Source organism: Purpureocillium lilacinum (genome assembly GCF_023168085.1).
Source record: "Purpureocillium lilacinum CBS 284.36 DNA, scaffold_7, whole genome shotgun sequence".
In the NCBI taxonomy this organism is placed as follows: domain Eukaryota; kingdom Fungi; phylum Ascomycota; class Sordariomycetes; order Hypocreales; family Ophiocordycipitaceae; genus Purpureocillium; species Purpureocillium lilacinum.
Genome location: NW_027072117.1, coordinates 2,282,270 through 2,302,438, shown reverse-complemented (window position 1 = coordinate 2,302,438; position 20,169 = coordinate 2,282,270). Strand labels below are relative to the sequence as shown.

Genomic DNA, 20,169 nt, shown 5'->3' with positions numbered 1-20,169 from the left:
CCACCTTTTGGCACTTCATGTTAGCCACTTAAATGCACGATCACATCGATTCTCACCCCCACCAGCAGCATCCACCATGAAGAAACTGTCTTCGTAGCACAACGTAGGTCAGTGCCAACGAGGTTGCAGAATTGGTGTCGTAGAGACCAGATAAAACCATTCATGTACGCCATCCCATCCAGGACTGAACTGCAAATTGTACTCTGCCAACCAGATTTCGACGCAATACAGTCTTGCAAAAAATACAACATATTTCATCCAAGATGCAGCTGTCTCAGTCCCTCCTCATCGTCGCTGGCCTCCTCAGCTCCTTCGCCTTGGCCTCTCCTGCTCCGGTCAACAAGAGTCCTGCATCGCCGAAGCCTACCGGCGGAATCGGTGCTTTCCTCGTGCAGTGCGGCAGCACGATGGCCAGCATTGGCCGCGGCGGCGATTCGTCCAAGTGCGGCACATGCCAGGGCAATAAGTTCGTTCCCGCCCCGGATACCGGAGCCACCGAATGCGCGGTATGCACCTGCGCTCCACCGTCCCAGCCCTCTGGCGGTCAGGTCGCTGGCAGTAGGGCCACTGCCGGCAAGGCCACTGCCGGTAAGGCCTCTGGCGGTAAGGGCGGTATCGGTAGTTTCATCGTCCAGTGTGGCACCTCCATGGGCAGGGTCGCCAGCGGCAGTGCCGTAGCCAACTGCGGCGAGTGCGAGGGCAAGGTGTTTGTTGCCTTTCAGGCTGATAATGCCAATCAGTGCCAGAGGTGCACATGTGGTGAGTAGCATGTTTACCAGACACTACCCTCCCCGGCTGTCGCAATACAGAGGTGCTGGGAGAGAGAAGACTGGAAGGAAATTGCTAACTGAACCAAACAAGTCCCCAGTAACAAGTAGAACAAAGCCAACGCTACCCCTCGATGATGGAACGGGATACATCACTGGTTCTCTCCGAATGTTCGAGCTTGCCTTGATATTCGTGAGTATGGACTAGTGTACCAGGGGCAGTGATTTTGATACGATCTTTGACAGGGGGAGCAGACTTCCTGTACCAATAGACCTCTAAGCTTTCGCCAGTCTTACACCAGTAGTCTAATTACACGTGCTTAGTTTCAAATCCAAGTTTGACATGCGTCGTTACCGCATACTTTTGGTCCGTGTTTTGGCGTTGGATCTGCGCAAGGCGGGAAAGCCTACCGCAATCCTTTCGCTTCTGGCCATGAATTCAATGCGAAGCCTGACTTGTTCCTTCGCTAGTGGTCTACTACGACATGCAATATTTGCGGACACTTAGCAGCGCTAATCAGTATAGCGCATAGTATTGTCGTCCGAGTCATGCTAGCTCTCCTTCGTTCCCGCCCTTCCAGCAATACTGGGCCCATCAGCTGAGAGACAGCTCGACGAGAAATCTGTTTGGCTATAGCCGTGAAGTCAGTTAAGAGTAGAAGGAGATTTGAGGTAAGCGAGCAAAGAGTGTACGATCTCATACCAGCCGAGATTCATCTGACAGTCCAGAGCTGACCATCCGCAGGTGTTCTTCTTATTGCAGCAACCACCAAACTTTGATTTCGCGCACGTATAGCCGGTCGATGCACCACAAGTGCCGTCCGGCGAGGTCTTCAGGAACTTAGCACATGTGCCAAATGCAGGTTGACAACCCTCTCCACAGTGCTTCGTAGAGCTGCCGCACCATCCATCGGGGCCGCAGCAATTTCCGAAACCAGATCCTTCGCACTTTTGCTCTCCTCGTCCACCACAGGCTCCGTCTGCAGAAATACCGCTGGCGACAGGTATGACGGCTGTAGTTGTCGGTGAGATGGTCACGCTGCAGGATCCAAGTTTGGGCTGGCTTTCAGATTTGGAAAAGTCCCGGTCAGTACCCGTCCCTGCCAAGTTATATCATCGCCACGTTGTGACAATCGAGGTTCTCAGGTGTTGCGAACTTACCACCAAGCCACAGTGCTCTACCCTGCTGCCACACTTCCCGTTGAAGCCACAGCAGTTGCCAAAGGTCACATCGCAGGTGTAGCCATTTGGATCGCCACAGGTTCCATCGGGGGTATCGCCAACCTGCCAGGGAGCCTTCCACTCTGGCTGTGGTATGATACAGTTGCCAGAGTAGCATTTGTCAAAACTGCAGAAGTCATCGCCAGCGCCACATTGGCCTTGTCGACTGCAACAGTCGCCCCATTTTCCTCCGCAGAGAAGACCATTCGCTAAAGGGCCGCATTTTCCATCCATGGAGTATTGCGAGGGAAATCCTGTACAAGCACCCTCCCAACAGGTGCCAGGGGCACAATCCTCCCTGTGATTCTTCGTTGAGACAAAGGTATACCGAGGCATACATGGAACATGGAGACTCACCACGTCTCGCCACATTTCCATGTCTCGGAGTTGCAGCATTGGTAATCGGTACCAAGGCACGACGAATTGCCATGGTCTGGTCCGCAAAAGCCATCTTGAGAAACAGGAAACTGAATAACTGGATTTTATCTGGAATCAGATCATGCTTTTTAATCAACCTTGACTTACGTACATCCTCTGACGCAGTAATCAGTATCTGGGCTGATGTTGCTGCACTCTAGGTCCACAGCAGGATTCAGTAAGAAGAACTTTTCGACCGTTATTCCATGCGCAATTGCGAGTTCTGAGCAAGTATAGTAATTGACCACTGAGGATGTAGTGGACGTAAACCGACAATTGACTTCTCCGACTTTTGGTATCGCTTGCACGACCGCGTTGAGTAGTAACGCCCCGAGGAGCTTCATCATGGCTGAGTTTAGTGTTGCCCCGGGTGTTTGTGTTCCCAACAATGCCTCAAGTGAAAGGTCCTAGACTCTGCTTAAGCAGCGATGTGAATAGAAATGCACCCTTACTTCATAATAAAAACTCCAAGTGCATTGCTCTGAGATAAATCGTTGGTCGTGGCGGCGCGCAACAATTTGTTGGCGCCTGGTCAATGCCAAGGGGAGTTGCGGCGGACCTACGTTGAAATCCCACATGTTGTGTTAATGAATCGAACGGATAAACTCAACTAAGCAACACGAAAACTGCTCAGACATCCGTCCAGCCTGGAAAGAGGGCCTCGGGGGCTCTACAGGTCCCATGATTTGTTCGGCCATAGACAAATTGGATGTAATGGCTCTACTGTACAGTACTGTACTGTACTTCGTACCTGCAAATTTAATCTTTAGGCGGACACGACCCGTCATTTCCCGTTTATTCTCTTGAAGGTGAGCTAGGTACTGTACAGTACTGTACAGTACAGTTCTGTAACAAGCAACCATTGCGGGAAATGGAGACACAAAAGATCCAATCTGGCCGCCACGTAACAAGACTAGGCGGTGAGACCGGCAGCTGCCAAGTCAACCGCGATGGTGAAACCAACCACCAAACTCAGACTTGGCGCTCTCCTGTCGGGCCTTTAGGTTGTAGGTGTAACTGGAATGACTGGTTCTCAAAATCCAGCTCGAGGTCTTCCAGACTTGGCACCCAGACCCAACCACAATACATGTACTTGAATTCGGCATGGCTTTTCCCGGTCATTTCTTCCTCGAATTCAAGAATTTCTTGTTTCTGGCTTTGGAGCCAAGTATGCACCTGCATCACGAAGTCCCCAATGGTGATTGGTTCGTTGTCGTCCCGCGCAACGGTGAGCACGGGGGCAATCCATTCGTCAAGGAGCTCTGAGAAACTTTCTTTAAGTCCGAGTACGCCTTCCGTCACCAACATGGTACGGAGGGCATAATTGGTGACATGTTGGAGCGCAATCGGATGGCCTGAAAATGGGCGACTCTCGGACGAGAGGTCGTTGGGGTCATCTAAGACCCGAATGTCGTCAATGCTATCGAAGACCGACCAGATAAGGCGATTGAGAAGGTCCTGCTTGAGGATTGGCATCTGATTGTCGTCAGACATTTTGGCGAAAGTACAGCACCTTTTGGTGTTCTCAGTGAAATGAGGGGATAAGGGCACGAGTTTCGTATCAAATATTGCTATGATCGACCATTTATATACAACACGGTGCTGATAGCACACGAGGTTCTGTGCAAGTTTGTCCGGAGCTGTACTGTATGGCAAGTGATTGAACACTGGCCAACCAACATTCGCCAGCACATGAACAAGGTTTGGAACCCTTGATGCCTGGGTAATTGAATTGCATATATCCTCGCTTGCCGTGATATGACATTGAATGGGAAACGAACTGCAGGTTGCTTATTATCGACGCCGAGCCTACCCACCTCCGAGTGTTATCAATCCCAATCACATGCCTCCTTATGAAACGTTACATTGTGAAATCTCTTGGCTTGAGCCCTGTTTTCTTTTTCGTGACCGTGCAGCTCTGAGGAATGTCTTTGCCAACTCCATGCTATCTGCCCGCTTGGCAGTTGGTCGCATTGCGCAGTGAGTACGCATCGTTGATATCTGCGACTATGATGCTTACTGATGCTGTCGACAAGGTCCTCAAAAATGCTAAGGTACTGCAAAGTCATGACTACAGCCAACGTTGGCGATGCAAGGTCAATGCTGGGGCGAGTAGCTCGTGTAGTACAGCAGAGCAATACGAGGGACCGAAATCGTTCGACGAGCGTTGTCAGACCCCCGTCTTATCTACTGTATTACTGGGCTATTTATATAGAACTCACTTGATGATACTGTACAGCATAGCGAATTGTCTTGACAACTACTGCGCATCGTGTTTCACGCCCATTAGTGCTGTTCACCATGAGTTCTGCAACATTACGTTATCAACTATCCTTGCTCTTGCTGTGCATCTTAACGATTTCTTAGGCATCGACTCACAGGCGATCCAGAGTATGCCCCTCGAACTGGAACAGAAATCCAAGCAATCCGTCGAGGATGCGGTGCCCCGAACCGGATCAACCAGACGTGATGCCAGGGCCGTGGGTGTACACGGATTTGGAGACCCAGTCCCCGCTAACCTTGCTGGAGATCAAGGGCCTTCGCCTGTTTATGGAGAATGGCGGTGTTCTACGATCGGGACGACAATACACATGCGACGAATTCCCACCCGCATCTTGGATTGAAGGAGGTGACGGACCTGGCCGTCCAGCTACTGCCAATGGCGACTCGGGAGGTTCCGAAGCAAACACATATTGTGCACCCGCAGGGCAGTCGGGCACCTGCAGGCACCCGCACCCGTACAGAGTTAGATCTGAGCAAGACTGGCAAGGGGTCATACACTCAACTTTGGGCAGAAGACTGCGAATATTGATAAAGAATGAGTTCGGTCTGGCACAATTCGAGTCAAACGATGCTGCACGGTTTCGTCTTAGTCTCGTCAATCATCCTGGCATTGGGCCAGCGCGAGTGTACTGGAGGGATGATGACGACCATGAACATGGCGAAGATGTGATCGCAACTTCTATATCCTCACCAAGTCGGATTAGAGAAATCCTGGCCTCCGGACAGGTGCTTTCAGAAGCTGACTACAAGGCCATGGGCTACGTCTTCGACGAGGTCGTTATCGTTAACGACACAGAAACATTCGTACACTTAGCTGGGGAGGGCCTCGTGCCAGCGTCTCTCATGGAGTTCCAGCTGGAAGGAATTGGGAGATCCGACGACAAGATGACAATGACCGCAGCAGCTACAGAACCATCACATACATCAGTGAGAAACCTTATGGGGCTTGGACCACAAGGAAATCTTACAGCAAGTGATGTCGATGAATCGTTGGCACGCTACTCAAGAGTTACGCAACAAGAACCAACGGGTAACAGAACCGACATTCTCGCAGTTGGAACCGAGTACACTATTGGCCAGTTGAGGAAGGGTTACAACACTACCGAAAACAGAACCTTGGCTTGGTCTCAATCGAAGAACAGTCCAGGTAGTGGCCCTGTACAGTGTAGTCCGCAATCACCATGCCTAGACGGAAGCTGCTGTAATTCAGAAGGCAAGTGCGGGTTTCAAGAAGGCCAGTGAGTTGATACCCCTTCCCCACCCCCTCCTTGGCGGTTGCAGTGAAAAGTTTAGCCCTTTGGGAATGCTGAAGCTCCGAACTCGTAGCTGCGGACCATCTTGCATTTCGAACTGTGACGCCAAAGCCATGTGTGGAATTGACTCAGCGGACGGCAAGACGCCATGTGGACTGAATCTCTGCTGTGGCTTTTATGGCTGGTGTGGTATCGAGGCAGCCCATTGCGTCGATGCCGACCCAAGATATGGAAAGACTCCATGCCAGCAAGGATTCGGTTCTTGCGAGGTAAAGAAAGTACCAACATGCAGCAAAAGCTCAGGGTCTGGGAGACGGCATATCGGCTACTACCAAGGGTGGAACACAAGAGAAAGGGCCTGCGACAAAGTCTGGCCCCGACAAATCAATACCCGCGGGCTGACGCACCTGTACTACGCCTTTGCCTACTTTCACCCGACAACGTTCCAGATGATGCCCATGCACGAGGGTGACGTTCCCTTGTACGGCGAGTTTACTTCTCTCAAGAGAAATGGGCTACAGACATGGATTGCAGTTGGAGGAGTAAGTAACGCGGGTCGTTTCATCTGCAATCAAAGGCTAACAGGTCTCCAAACTAGTGGGCTTTCAATGCTCCAGGCCCGACACAGCATGCCTTCAGTGATATGGTGTCAAGTGCTGAGAACCGTGCAGCTTTCATTTCTTCGCTCACTAGATTCATGGAAACGTACGGCTTCCAGGGAGTCGATATTGACTGGGAGTATCCCTCTGAGCCCACTCGCGGTGGCCGCAAAGAGGACGCCGCAAACTTTGTGCTCCTGGTTAAAGAGATGAAGACTGCCTTTCAACACAAACTTTTCGGAATCAGGGTTGCTCTAGCGCCTGATTACTCGTACCTTCGTGGATTCCGACCAGGAGAAATGCAGGAATACGTCGACTTCTTTGGCTTCATGTCATATGACTTGCATGGCCCATGGGACACCGATGTTCGAGCACTTGGGTCCATTGTCCGCCCTCAGACCGACGTCACCGATATCAAGAAGGATCTCCTGCCACTTGTGTACGATGATGTCGAGCTCAGCAAAATTAACCTTGGTCTGGCATATTATGGCCGTACATACACTCTGGCAGACCCCACCTGTGGTAAAATCGGATGTGGTTTTGTACCGGGAAAGGGCGGTTCCAGTGGCAATTGCACCAGATCAACAGGAATTCTGTCGCTAAGCGAGATCCGTCGTCTAGTCGATGAAGAAAGAGCAAAGCCATACCTCAATTCAACTGCGATGGTTAAGTACTTTACGTATGCCGGGAGCAGTTGGGTTGGGTACGATGATTCCGAAACGCTGGAGATGAAGCGGGCCTTTGCGGAGGAAAACTGTCTCGGTGGTACGATGATTTGGTCAATCGATTTTGATCCCGAAACAGGAGGAGGCGAAGGTCCGAACGAAAACGTCTCGCCTGAAAGTGCAACCGTCATCCCTATGGCACATACAACTGTGCCCCGGGGATCGACCTTCACTTTGGGACTTGGAGCCGCCACGGATTTGCCAGCTTTGCCACATGATGGCAATCAAAATACTCCAAAAGGCCCCGGAGAGGCCAAATGTTCCTCGTGCAGTTTCTTCCGCCTCATAACATCGACATGCTGTGGAACTGGCGGGTCGCTTGGTAACCCAATACTCATCTCACCGGGCCTACCGCTACCCATGGATGTTCCGTTGCCTAGCGGATTCATCCCGAATCAGCCCTTCATTGACAGAGACGGAAACTCGGTACCATCAGGGGTGCCACTGCCGAAGGAGACTGTCATACCACGGGGAACCTCTTTTCCTTCACCTTTCACTATTCCGGCCGGACAACCTTTTCGCGAAGGAGAGGGAGACGATGCCGTCAACAATTCTACGACGATATGGATCTCACCTAACATTTGGGATTCTGACCATCCGCAGCTGAAATGCTTTCCCCCATGCACTTTTGTGCTGCCCCCGTGGCCAAATATAAGTACGACTCTTGAGTACCCTCGCATCACTTGGGTGGATGACGACAAGAAAACCAAAACCACAATAACATTTCCAATAATCACTAAAAGTTCCTGGCCTGTCGAAACCGTTGTGGTAGACGATGACGATCCGAAGAATACGAAGAGGTTGAGAACGTCGACTCCTGTTCCACGAACAACAACTTGGCCACCCAGGACATGGTCCGATCATAATGGACGGAAACATACGACGACTCCTACATTGCCTGGTCCAATCCCGCCGCCAGCGACCATGAGTCTACCATTGATCACAATCGCAGTCGGGGCGCCTTTCCCTCTTCCTTCGGGTTGCATGGTTCCCTGTCCGCCAGGAAAGGGGGACGATCCAGACAACTCTGGGGATAGCCAAGAGGGAGACGACCCTGATACGGATGAAGGAGACGACCCTGATACGGATGAAGGAGACGACCCTGAAAACGATGAAGGAGACGAAGTCTCGCTACCGCCGCCGGATGAAGGCGACGGAGAAGATGAGGGGGACGACGTATGCGAGCCTTCGGATTCACCCACTGACGGAGAGCCAGATGACCAATACGACCCAGAAGACCCCGTCATCAGCAGCGCAAGCACTACAAGCAGCTACCAGAGCACCCGGACGACCAGTAGCGAAAGAAGCACGCCGAGGACGACCACCACCACAGCCACCATCAAGCCTGCCCCGACTCGAAAATGGGAAACCCCAAATTTCCCCGAGAGCTCTAGTCGCTGTTTCCACGGCGGGCAATGGAGCCACCGCGGACGTCTCATCCAAGCGATTGAGCACTTCTGCGGCGATTTCGAAAACAGAGCAGTATATTCTGGATACAGCGTCGAGAAAACCGAAGACTTCAACTCATCGCCTCCGCACTGGGAGGCTGCCGACATGAGGGTCGTCATGAATCTCTCTATCAAGAAAGGGTGCGAGTGGGTAGTAGATCAAGCGCAGTGTCGAGAGGAACTCCGCAAGCCAGTTGATCTATGCGACATGGAAGGGGAGAACCACAAACACGGAGGAACACTCGAGAACAACTGCATTAAGTGGTCAATTGATCCGCAAGGCTGGCTTGATGACCATGAGAGGCCACTGCCCCAGCCAACGCCCAAGGTCAGCTAAGGACCTCCAGCTGAGGGCTTCCGGGGATGCCGCCAAAAGACACAGGTTCATGGTTGCACTGTTCATATCCGGTATAGTCTGCCATGGTAGGAGGTCCGCTTCATGGAGACGCTTTTGTCATAGATTCTTGATCTCAATGTTGAACAGTGGTGGCGCAGGCAGTGGGTAGCTAGTGGCTCTGCCTATCCCTCTTCTCCAGTCCTTCAGACGAAGCCGCGGTGGCCCATTTCAAGCTCGTCACCTTGCTTTCTGTTCTACCATCGGCGGACGGGATCTCTGTCAGCATCTCAAGCAAAGCTGCGATACTTACCAGTCATAGCATACAATGTAGGCAATTATTGCAGGCATCATTGCTCCCGCGATGGAAGCTCTGGCCCGTGAGGCGGGAAGCCAATGATCGGCAGTCAACTGGGGCGGAGCAACTACGCCCGAGCTGGGGGCTGAGATGCACAAAGTCAAGCTGCGGGAGTCGTAATCCCTCGCATCTGATACGGCGGCCAAGGCCGATATGGGCTTTTAGGCTCAGAATGCCCTGCGCCCGCGACCCTGGCCGGGACCCGCCTCGTCAACTACGCAACCTTTACATTCTCGGAGCTTGCGACACTCATCTTCGTTTTCTTCGCATTCCCGCAGGCAGACGCGTCCAGCAGCTCTTCGCCTCGTCATGTCTCACCATCCTTTGCCCTGAACGACACATTCATTACCACGGCGTCGCCGCCGCCGCCATCACGATCCTTGCCTTCATCTTCGACAGAAGCCACCATGTCCGACTTGGAACTAGACACGGAGCCGCCCTCCGAGGAGGATGCCCCTCTGCTGGACGACGACTATGAGCGTCCCGACGAACCCCTACCCACGCGCCCGCGCATCAAGGCCAAGCGCTGGCAGGCCAAGACGCCGGGCACCATCGTGCTCCTGGCGGCGACGCTCAAGTTCTGCATCACCTCGAGCGGCATGCTCATGCTCATTCCGCTCTACCGCTTGATTGAGGATGCTGTCTGCCATGCCTGGTACGAAGACGACGGGCCCGACATCATCGATGAGATGAAGTGCAAGGGCGACGAGGTTCAGTCGCGATTGGCCTTTTTGCTCGGCTGGGTCGGGCTGGTCAACGCCATCATGAGTATGCTTCGAGCCGTGGCAGGGCGATTGAGGGAAATGGCGCTAATGGAACGCAGCTCTGATCGTGGCATTTCCGTATGGCATTCTCGCGGACCGCATCGGCCGCAAGCCCACTGCATTCATGGCTTATGGCAGTGTCGCTGTCTCATTTGGCTTTGCGCCGTTCATGCTCAACGTCATGAAAAAGGCAGTGCGCGAGAACCCGTACCTGCTCATGACGGGCTCGCTTTTCCTGCTATTTGGCGGCGGCGTTCCTGTGTTGCTCAACACGCTGTACGCCATGGCAGCCGATGTGAGTAGCGAGAAGGAAAAGTACGTTATTTGCGGTCACTTCGTCTCCTTTCATGACATACTGACAGGCGCAGAGCGGCGAGCTTCCTCTACCTCACTTTCGGAGCGACCGCTGGCGGCCTGGTTGGACCTCTTCTCGCTGGCCTACTCATGGAGAAGTACGGTCCTTGGGTGCCCATATATGTTGTCATTTTCATCACGCCATTCATGCTTTGTGTCTTCTTCTTCATCCCAGAGACGCTTGTCGTCCAAGAGGGTAAGGCGAAACACAAGCATGATCGGCCGCTGCTTGAGGACCTGAAGGAGCATCTCAGCAACGGCATCCGCGATCTCCGAAAGTCGCTCGACATGATCAAGAACGTCAACATTCCGCTCGTACTCCTGACCTTCTTGTTCCAGAGTGCGCGGTTTGCTGCCTACACCAGTACGCTGGCGCAGTACATCAGCAAGCACTTTGGCTGGAAGCTCGCCGAGACGAGCCTTCTGCTCTCGCCGCTTGGCGTGCTCAATCTGGTCCTTCTTGCAGGCCTGCCAAAGGTGTCGCAGATTCTCATGTCGCCGCGCTTCCGCTTCACCATCTTCGGCAAGGACTTGTTCCTGACGCAAGTGTCGACGCTGCTCATCATCGCCGGCGCGCTCATCGAAGGGTTCAGTCACAACGTGGTGCTGTTCCTCATCGGCCTCTTCATCGGCACGTTCGGTGCCGCCGACAGCCCACTCGCACGCGCCACCGTGACGCACTACGTCGACCCCGAATTTACGTCGCGCCTATATGCGCTTATCGGCATGATCGAGGTGTTGGGCTCGTTCATCGGCGGGCCGGTGCTGGCCTTCTTCTTCGATCAGGGGCTGCGGCGCAAGGGCATCTGGATGGGGCTGCCGTGGTTCTACATTGCGTTTCTCTGCAGCATCGCGCTGACAGCGCTGATGTTTGTGAAGCCACCAAATAAGAGTCTCGACGATGAGGGAGAGGGGTTAGGTGGCGAGAGGTCCAACCGGTCGGCAGCAGGGAGCCATTTACATCCGGAATAAGAGTGTAAAATAGAAGATAGATTGTACATCGGCCATCAATCGTGCATGCCAATTATGACACTAGAGCCGCGTATCGCGTGCGACAGCCAGGGACGCGTCTCTATTTCACCGGCCGCTTCTCGTCGCCACACAGCTCGATGAGTTGGGGAACGCACTCGGAGGCTAATTGCTGACGCCAGTCGAGACCTCGCTTAGTGAATGGTGCCAGCCGCCTTGTGGGGTCTCAATCGCCAACCCACGCAACCCGCCGCGCCAGTGCTGTGCGTGGCCTCGGTCGAGACCTGCCCGAAGCGGCTCCGCGCCGCCATCTCGGGCTGGCTTCCGGGTACGGGGACCGCATCGCTGGTCCCGCGCCAGTGGCACTCCACAAAGGGTCCTTTCGACCTTGTTCAGCTTATCTGGACCATCGCGTGTGGCTGCCTAGTCTCGCAAATATGAAAGGTCTTTTGCCCGCCGTCCCGCGCCGGCGCAGCGTCGTTGTTTGAAGTCGCCGCCGTCAACTCTGGACGACTTCAGGAGCGATGGCCCGCAACGACACCGACTGCGGTGATGGCGCCTTCGGGCCGGGCGTCTGGAGCCAAGGTTGTCGAGGGGGCTTCGACTTTACATGTGAGCCTACTTGAAGGCTTCGAGCATTGCAGTCCACATTCAACTAACGCAACGAAAGTGTCGTTTGAAGAGAGCATACTCACAATCCTCCCCGCGGCCGTATTTCTCGTCTTAGCTGGTGGCCGATGCGTGTACCTCTTTCGTTCCGGGGACAAGGCCAAGCGCGAGGCAACGTATACCCCAAAGCTGGTATGTTGACTAGGAGAAGTGTCGAGACCGTTTATTCTGAGCTGATGAATCAGATTACCGGCTGCCTGTATGCCGCTCTCAATGTCGCCCTTCTCGCCGTCGTCGCGTCCTCTCCCCGGGCAGGCTCGAAACTTGCCATCGCCGCCGCCGTGCTCAGCCTCCTCGCATCATTCACAATCGTCATACTTTCCCACGTCGAACACGTGAAGTCTATCCGACCGTCCTTTCTGTTGACGATATATCTCTCTGTCTCGCTGCTATTCGACGCTGCCCGCTTACGCACCGAATGGCTCATCGCCGCATCGGCCAACTCCGCCTACGCAGGCGTCCTTTCCGCGTCTGCAGGATTGAAGCTCTCGCTTTTGGTACTGGAGACAGTCGAGAAGCGCAGCATTTTAATTCAAAGCGGATCCAGCCCGTCGCACGAGAGCACCAGTGGGCCTCTAAGCCGCGGCTTCTTTGTTTGGCTTAATCCTCTGCTCATCACAGGCTGGGCAACGGTGCTCACGAACAATGACCTGCCAACCATCAACGAGAGGCTCTCATCAAGGCGACTCGACAAGCGCTTTGCAACCAAATGGGACAAGGCAACGGCCGGCGGCCGCAAGCCGATGCTGTTCTTGACTACCCTCAACGTGCTCAGATGGGAGCTGCTGAGCATTGCCTTGCCGCGCGTTGGGATGATTGGCTTGAGCATCTCACAGCCGTACCTGGTGTCGAATGCGCTGCGTTTCTTGTCGATGCCCAGTGGCGAGGCGACGACAAACTTGGGCTACGGGCTTATTGGCGCCTTTGCATTTGTCTTCATCGGCTCAGCAGTATGTTCCAGAGTCTTTCCTTGAACGGCGTTTCGACTCTAACGAAACAGATACTTACTGCTTGGCACGAGCACCTCACCTTCCGCGCCGGCGCCATGATCCGCGGCGGCCTCATCTCGCTCATCTACCGAAAGATGGTCCGCCTGCCTACCAAGCAGCTTGGCGAGTCGTCGGCCGTGTCGCTCATGGGAAACGATGTCGAAATGCTCACGGAGCGCATCAACATGCTCCTGGTGGAGTCGTGGGCGAATACAATCACTGTCGCCATTGCCATGTGGATGCTTACGCAGCAGCTCGGCGCTGTGTCGGCGGCCCCGATCATCATGAGCTTGAGTACGTGAGAACGGAAAAGCCATCATAAGATTGTGTCTGACAAAGCAGTTTGCCTCTTCCTCAATACCATGATCGGCCGACTCATGGTTCCCCGCCAAATCACGTATCAAAAGGCAACCCAAGATCGCATCAACTTCACGTCCGAGGTGTTGGGTTCGATGAAGGCCGTCAAGATGCTCGGCTACTCTGACACCTTCACCAAGCTCATCGAGACGAAGCGCGACAATGATATCAACTCTGGCAAGCAGTTCCGTCTTCTGAATGTCTGGGCCAACGTCATCAGTAAGCATATACATATCGATGTCGTAGATTGATCCAGGCGGGCTTACAGTTCGCACAGCCAACGGCAACATTGCCATTACTCAAACAGCGACCTTTGGCGCATATGCCATTGCCGCCAAGGTATCTGGATCTGAGTCCTTCTCTGCTGCACAGGCCATCACGGCTGTCTCGATTCTCAATGTCATGATGTTGCCGCTCAGTCTCTTGCTTGGCAGCATTCCGTTCTCGTTCTCCGCCTTTGGCTGCTTCAAGAGAATCCAAGAGTTTCTACTCCTGCCCGAGCGCATCGACAGTCGCGCTATTCAGTCGGGATTTGGAGATGGTGTATCAGTAAGGTCCACCGATGGTTCATCAACCGACGGCATCGAGCTGCAGACGTTCAAGCACAAAGGAGACCCCTCTGCATCCGTAACGATCGCAAATGGCAACTTTGACTGGGGCGAGAAACCTGTTTTGCGCGAAATTGACACCAAGCTGCCTCAACACCAGACGGGCTCGCTTACCATGATCATTGGGCCAATTGGATCTGGAAAGTCGACCTTTCTCAAGGCTATACTCGGCGAGACGGCATCTTCGAACGGCCACGTTTCTTTGAGCTCACAGGCCGTGGCATTTTGCGATCAAACGCCATGGGTGCTGAACGCTACGATCAGGGAGAACATCATTGCGGAGACAGAAGGGTACAATGAGTCCTGGTTCAAGGCGGTCGTTGAGGCGTGCGACTTGGCCGTCGACCTTGGCCGATTACCTGACGGCGCCGCGACTGTCGTCGGCGACAAGGGATTGAAGCTCAGTGGCGGGCAAAAGCAGCGTATTGTGAGTTGAGCCTGACGATTGTTGGGCCGATCGTCCTAGCTTTGCGTTGTGCTGACTGAAGAGCAGGCTATTGCACGTGCAGTTTACGCGAGAAAGCCAGTTGCGATATTTGACGACGTGTTTAGTGGACTGGATAAAGTCACGGAGAAGACTGTGTTCAACCGCGTCTTCGCCCAGGATGGTCTGCTGCGAAGGAGCGGTACATCCATCATACTCGCAACGCACGCTGGTAAGGTGACACCTGCGCAGATGCAGCTAGGATTCTCGGCTCACAAGAACAGTTCATCATCTTCCCGATTCTGACTTTGTCATTGCGCTTAACAAGAACGGATCGATTGTTCAGCAGGGGACCTTCAACGACCTGCGCTCCAAGGGAGGCTATGTGCGGGACCTCGATATCTCACTGCCGCACTCGGATAAGCCAGACGAGGATGTTGCCGAGGAGCCTGAAGATGGCGACAGCGATAGCTACGACAAACAGGCTGCGGCAGAGGCGATTGAGGAGCCTCAAGGCCGCGCGAGTGACCGAAGCACCTTCAAGTACTACCTTGCATCGGTGACGTGGTTGAACATTATTCCCGCAGGCTTGTACATTATCCTTCATACCTTCTTCTACATGTTCAGGTGTAAGTCAGAGATGCGATCGTGAAGCCCAGGGACTTGGCCTGACGAGAGATTGCAGATATCTGGCTCACTTGGTGGGGAGAAGGCAGAGGCCATGAGAGCACCGACGTGGGCTATTGGCTGGGTCTGTACGCGTTCATGGCCGTCGTCGAGATTGCAGGCGTTTCCTTAGCAATCATGTATGTGTCTTACGACTGGACCTGGAGATGAAGGCTGACCGGCTTTAGGCAAGGATTGATCTTCATGGGCCCGACCAGCGGCAAGACGTTGCACACCAGAGTGCTCAACGCGGTCATGAAGTATGTCGGGTATCACATCCGTCGTGGAGGCTGCAGCTGACAGCTCACAGTGCACCTCTCTCCTTTCTGTCAAAGCACGAGACGGGCTCGCTTGTCAACCGGTACACCAGACAGTTTCCGTCTGCACTGATCGAACTTTCACTCATACCTTCACAGGTTCAGTCAAGACATGCGACTCGTCGACATTGTGCTGCCCATCTCCCTCAGCATATTCATGTTCGGTGAGTCTCGCGCCCCGGACTAGTATGCTAGTCTGACCTTTCAACAGAAGTGACCTTGTGCTTCGCTGTCGCTGGTCTCGCCATCAGCGCCGTAAGCTATTTTGCCATCTGCATCCCATTTGTCGCTGTCGTTCTCGCCGTCATCCAGCGGTTCTACGTCCGTACTTCTAAACAACTGCGTCTCTTGGAGTAGGTATCGCCGTTCTCTTCTTGAATGCCATGAGCTAACTCTTGCAGAATTGAACACAAGGCTCCGCTGTACTCGCATTTCCTTGAGTCGATCAATGGCCTTGCGACCATACGTGCTTTCGGCTGGGTCCGCCCTTACGTCGAAAAGGGCATGGATCTTCTTGACAATGCGCAAAAGCCGTCGTACCTGCTCTACTGTATCCAGCGTTGGCTTACGCTCGTCCTTGATCTCGTCGTCGCAGGGCTCACCATCTTGCTGGTAGCATCTGCGGTCGCTCTGCGTGGCAAGATTAACCCGTCGCTGCTCGGCATCGCGCTCGTCAACATGATGGATTTGGGGAACAACCTCAAAGGCATCGTGCTGCAATGGTCGACCCTGGAGACGTCGCTAGGTGCTGTGACCAGGATCAAGAACTTCTCGGAGAATGCGCCCTCCGAGAGCCTCCCAGAGGAGAACAGAGTGCCGAGCGTACAGTGGCCAGCTCGCGGCGACTTGGAGCTCCGAAACGTGTCTGTGCAGTACGAGTAAGTCATCCAGCTCCGCCAAAAGTGTCATCGCGACTTAATGCTGAACCTGCGCACTTAGCTCTACCGAGGAACCCATCCTGCACGACCTCTGCATGACAATGAAGCATGGCCAAAAGATTGGCCTCTGCGGGCGTAGCGGGAGTGGCAAAAGCTCCACCATTCAGGCCCTCCTGCGTCTCGCCAACATTGTTGAGGGTCAGATCGTGCTCGACGGTGAGGACATCACACGGGTGCCGCGCTCGCTCCTCCGCGAGAAGCTCAGCTGCCTCACCCAAGAGCCTTTTCTTTTCACAAACACCATCCGGTTCAATATGGACCCGCTTGGCGAGCACAATGACGAGAGTGTGGTGGCAGCGCTCGAGCGTGTGGGCCTGTGGGCTGTGATCCGCAGCAAGCTTGGAGACGAAAAGGAGTCGCCACTGGACGAGAAGATGGACGAGACGTTCTTCTCGCATGGGCAGCGGCAGTTGCTTTGTCTGGCGCGGGCATTGTTGAAACGGAGCTGCGTTCTCATTCTCGACGAGCCAACCAGCAGGTAAGGCATTTCCTGCTCAATGACTCTCCTCCGCGACCAAGGTTGCTGACTTCGCCCGCAGTGTCGATAGCCAAACGGACGCCAAGATTCAGGAAGTCATTCGCACCGAGTTCAAGGATCGCACCATCATAATGATTGCGCACCGTCTTGACACGTTGCTGGACTTTGACAAGGTGGCTGTCCTAGATAGGGGCTTGCTGGTGGAATATGATGCGCCGGGACAATTGCTGCGGGATGGAGACAGCTACTTTGCCCGGCTGTACCGAGCAGAGAAGTCGAAGCGGGGGGAAAGGCAGAGTTCTAGCTAAGAATACCAAGGCAGTTTTACTGTGATAGTGGTGCATTCATGCATGGGCGCCAGCGACGACCTCGAGCGCGCATGACTCGTCTCTGGACCTGAGTCTACTTATTGGAAGCTACTTTCGGGTCCAATTACAACGTCGGATCACCTCATTCACTGCGCACGCCAGGTATATTGCCAGCTTCCTGTTCATCCCGGCAACCTAAATGCCCGCGCCATGTCGCCTAGGACCCCCAGAGGGTCCGCATCGGGATCCTCTTCCCACATCAGCTTCGGCGACAGGACCTTGAGCCCATTTCTATCCCGGCACATATGTTCCAAAAGCCTTCCCATGCCCCTTGTACTCCGCAATCTCCTCTCCTTACTCCTGTCCAGCCACTGTCGCTTCTGGCTCGGCGTCCACGCGTTCGTCCTGTTCAGGAACGCCAGCACCATGGCCGCCATACCGACTGCGATGGGTGTCGCCACCGACGTTCCGCTCATCTTGCGGAAGCCGGGGCCCTGGCCAAGTCCGGTCGGCCAGTGACTCGCCACGTCTTCGCCATGGGTGATGAAGACCGGCAAGTCGCGTCCAGGCCCGGGTGCGAAGCGCGACAAGTTGTTAAACTCGTCCCCGGAGGTGACGCAGACGGCCAAATCGCGATCTCGGGCTGGCCAGGCTATTGCGTCTCGATTGCCGTGATTAGCGGCAGCGGCGAAAACGGCGATGCCTCGATGGTCGGCTTCTTCCAACGCCCGGGTGAGATCATAAGAGCTTTCTCGCGGGAAGCCCAGAGAGAGGTTGATGATGTCAACACCTTGTTCCATGGCCCAACGAATCGCCTGTTAATAGTTAGCTGGTCATCTTTTGTGAAAGAAAGGGAGACTATGTCTGCTTGCCTCTTCAACAGGTCTACGAGTCTCTCGCCTACCCCGTTTGGAAGCCGGCTTCTTGTCGTCGTCTTCAGTCTGTAGATGCTCCTGGCCTGTGCTCGTCCTTGCAATGTACAGCTCCGCGCGCGGAGCGATGCTGAGGATAAGTCCAGCGATATGCGTTCCGTGGCCCGACTTGTCAGTGACGTCCTCTTCTTCCCCCGGCTCCCCGACAAAGTTCCTCCACGCCTTGATACGCTCTCGCTGCGGCGTTTCGGGAAGTTGGCGCGCTGCACGCTGCCCAATCTTGCTGCGCCTGCGTGCTGGCTTAGCGAAGTCGTCGTGTTTCAAGTCTATCCCAGTGTCGAGGATTGCAATCTTGACCGGGCCGGCCCATTCCTGGCCCCCGCTCTTGGCCATCTTATCGTCATCCGGATGCCACTGGATGTACTTGTACCAGGTCCTTTCGAGCTCTGTGAAGAACTTTTCCATGTACTCGGAGCTGTGTTTGTCAGTATTTATCATCGAAGAAGAAGCGAGCATTGCTATAACTCACTTTTCTGGAGTCGAGATGGATGATTCGGTAGCACTGGCATCGCTGAGTGCATATAGCTCGCCTTTGTAGGGCGGTTAGCTCAGCCTTCGATAATCGTTGGCAGATTGGTCAGTTACCTTCAATCTCTGATCCTTGCCGAGGGCCGGGAGACGGTGTCCTTCGGAAACCCGGGCTCTTGGGCGGTGACAGCCCATTGCTGCCCGCATCAGGCACCTCCAACACGACATCTGACGCTGCAACGTGCCTCACGGTCAATAACATAGCTATCAGTTTCTGATTGCAGTGTTTGGCAATCTGCAACGCCGTCTTGTTCTCATCGTTTGAGATGTCCCGATCCGCTTTGTGGTTGAGCAGGACTCGGACCACGCCTTTATGCCCTTGTTCCGAAGCCAGCATGAGTGGCGTCCATCCGGTCTTGGTCAGACAGTTGGCGTCGGCGCCGTGCTGAAGCAGGACCTCGGCGCTTTCAACTTTGTTATTCCTCGCCGCGTAGTGAAGCGGATGCCAACCACGAGGGTTTCTCGCCTCCACAGCGTGCGGATCAGCGTGCAAGATGTACGCCACGGCACGATCCAGGTTTTTCTCTACCGCCCAGTGGATGGCCTTGGCCATGTCTATGGACGGGTCGGTCTGGAGGTGGGACTGTATCTGGCCTTCATGCTTGCCGTCGCAGGTGGCGCATTCGAAGATGTGCTCAAACTTCCTACGGTCTACGCCCCGCAGGTTGTTGACAAGATCCCGAGGCGTGACTCCCTTCTCGTCCTTTGCTGTCGCAGAAGCGCCATGGAAGAGCAGCAGAGAGGCCGCGGGTGCCGAACGCGCCTTGACTGCAAAGTGAAGAGGTGTTTCTCCAGCGGGTGTCGCGATCTGGGTGTCGGCTCCGTGGAGAAGCAAGGCCAGGATTGTCTCTGGGGTTCTCAACTCTGCGGCAACGTGAAGCGCTGTGAATCCTTTCGTCGCTGTGTTCTCGAACTGCGTCTGAGCATTGACGTCGGCCCCGTGCTGGAGGAGAAGGTTGACTACTTCAGTCCGGCCCGACTCTGCGGCGAGAATGAGAGCGGTCCAGTTCTTCTTGGTTCTCGCGTCTACTTTGGCACCCTTCTGGATGAGCTTCAAGGTGATTTGACGTAGGCCCATTTGCGCGGCGTTGTGAATAGGTGTTCGGCCGCCTTTGCCTCCCCTTGGAGACCTCGCATCGAGACATTCCTTTGGATACAAGTTGAGGAGATCTTCCACAACACCAAGTCGCTTCGCGGCGACGGCTTGGTGGATCGCTGCCGCTCTGTGCGCGGGGTTTGCTTCAGGGTCAAGCTGCTGCTCGCGCAAGAAGCGCACAGTTGTGTCTGAGGGCTTCATCGCGCGTCGTATGAAGAGTCGACGTGTGCCCGAGTCGCAACTGGCCTTGGCGCATGTTCAACTCGATGATGCAAGAGCCATGCGGTGAGGCTGAAAATGCACGAGTCCTGTCGCCCGTGCAGGCGGCGGGGGCGGTTCTCACGGGCCGTGGTTCGTCCCGCCACAA

At 54.5% G+C, this 20,169-nt stretch overlaps 6 protein-coding genes across 6 annotated transcripts; 5 read left to right on the top strand and 1 right to left on the bottom strand.

The window, feature by feature from the left end:
- Positions 1–263: 263 nt before the first annotated feature.
- PLICBS_009597 (uncharacterized protein) lies at positions 264–878 on the top strand (the record flags this gene model as incomplete). The annotated part of the gene is made up of 2 exons (XM_018325205.2): positions 264–759; positions 862–878. The coding sequence occupies 2 exons, from the start codon at positions 264–266 to the stop codon at positions 876–878; spliced, it is 513 nt and encodes a 170-aa protein (XP_018176599.2).
- Positions 879–6,390: 5,512 nt separating this feature from the next.
- PLICBS_009596 (uncharacterized protein) lies at positions 6,391–7,066 on the top strand (the record flags this gene model as incomplete). The annotated part of the gene is made up of 3 exons (XM_065601681.1): positions 6,391–6,483; positions 6,540–6,979; positions 7,051–7,066. The coding sequence occupies 3 exons, from the start codon at positions 6,391–6,393 to the stop codon at positions 7,064–7,066; spliced, it is 549 nt and encodes a 182-aa protein (XP_065457753.1).
- A 1,123-nt stretch (positions 7,067–8,189) lies between these two features.
- Positions 8,190–9,050, top strand: PLICBS_009595 (uncharacterized protein; the record flags this gene model as incomplete). Its single annotated transcript, XM_065601680.1, has 2 exons — positions 8,190–8,193; positions 8,269–9,050. The coding sequence occupies 2 exons, from the start codon at positions 8,190–8,192 to the stop codon at positions 9,048–9,050; spliced, it is 786 nt and encodes a 261-aa protein (XP_065457752.1).
- Positions 9,051–9,812: 762 nt separating this feature from the next.
- Positions 9,813–11,495, top strand: PLICBS_009594 (uncharacterized protein; the record flags this gene model as incomplete). Its single annotated transcript, XM_065601679.1, has 3 exons — positions 9,813–10,173; positions 10,229–10,484; positions 10,538–11,495. The coding sequence occupies 3 exons, from the start codon at positions 9,813–9,815 to the stop codon at positions 11,493–11,495; spliced, it is 1,575 nt and encodes a 524-aa protein (XP_065457751.1).
- A 521-nt stretch (positions 11,496–12,016) lies between these two features.
- PLICBS_009593 (uncharacterized protein) lies at positions 12,017–17,246 on the top strand (the record flags this gene model as incomplete). Its single annotated transcript, XM_018325202.2, has 16 exons — positions 12,017–12,104; positions 12,163–12,293; positions 12,347–13,111; positions 13,162–13,444; positions 13,493–13,726; positions 13,785–14,542; positions 14,609–14,771; positions 14,824–15,168; positions 15,225–15,345; positions 15,394–15,465; positions 15,516–15,566; positions 15,622–15,686; positions 15,734–15,875; positions 15,924–16,400; positions 16,462–16,938; positions 17,000–17,246. 16 exons carry the CDS (start codon positions 12,017–12,019, stop codon positions 17,244–17,246), a joined length of 4,419 nt encoding a protein of 1,472 aa, XP_018176596.2.
- Positions 17,247–17,428: 182 nt separating this feature from the next.
- Positions 17,429–20,003, bottom strand: PLICBS_009592 (ankyrin-2; the record flags this gene model as incomplete). Its single annotated transcript, XM_018325201.2, has 4 exons — positions 17,429–18,036; positions 18,151–18,593; positions 18,648–18,708; positions 18,764–20,003. 4 exons carry the CDS (start codon positions 20,001–20,003, stop codon positions 17,429–17,431), a joined length of 2,352 nt encoding a protein of 783 aa, XP_018176595.1.
- Positions 20,004–20,169: the final 166 nt, after the last annotated feature.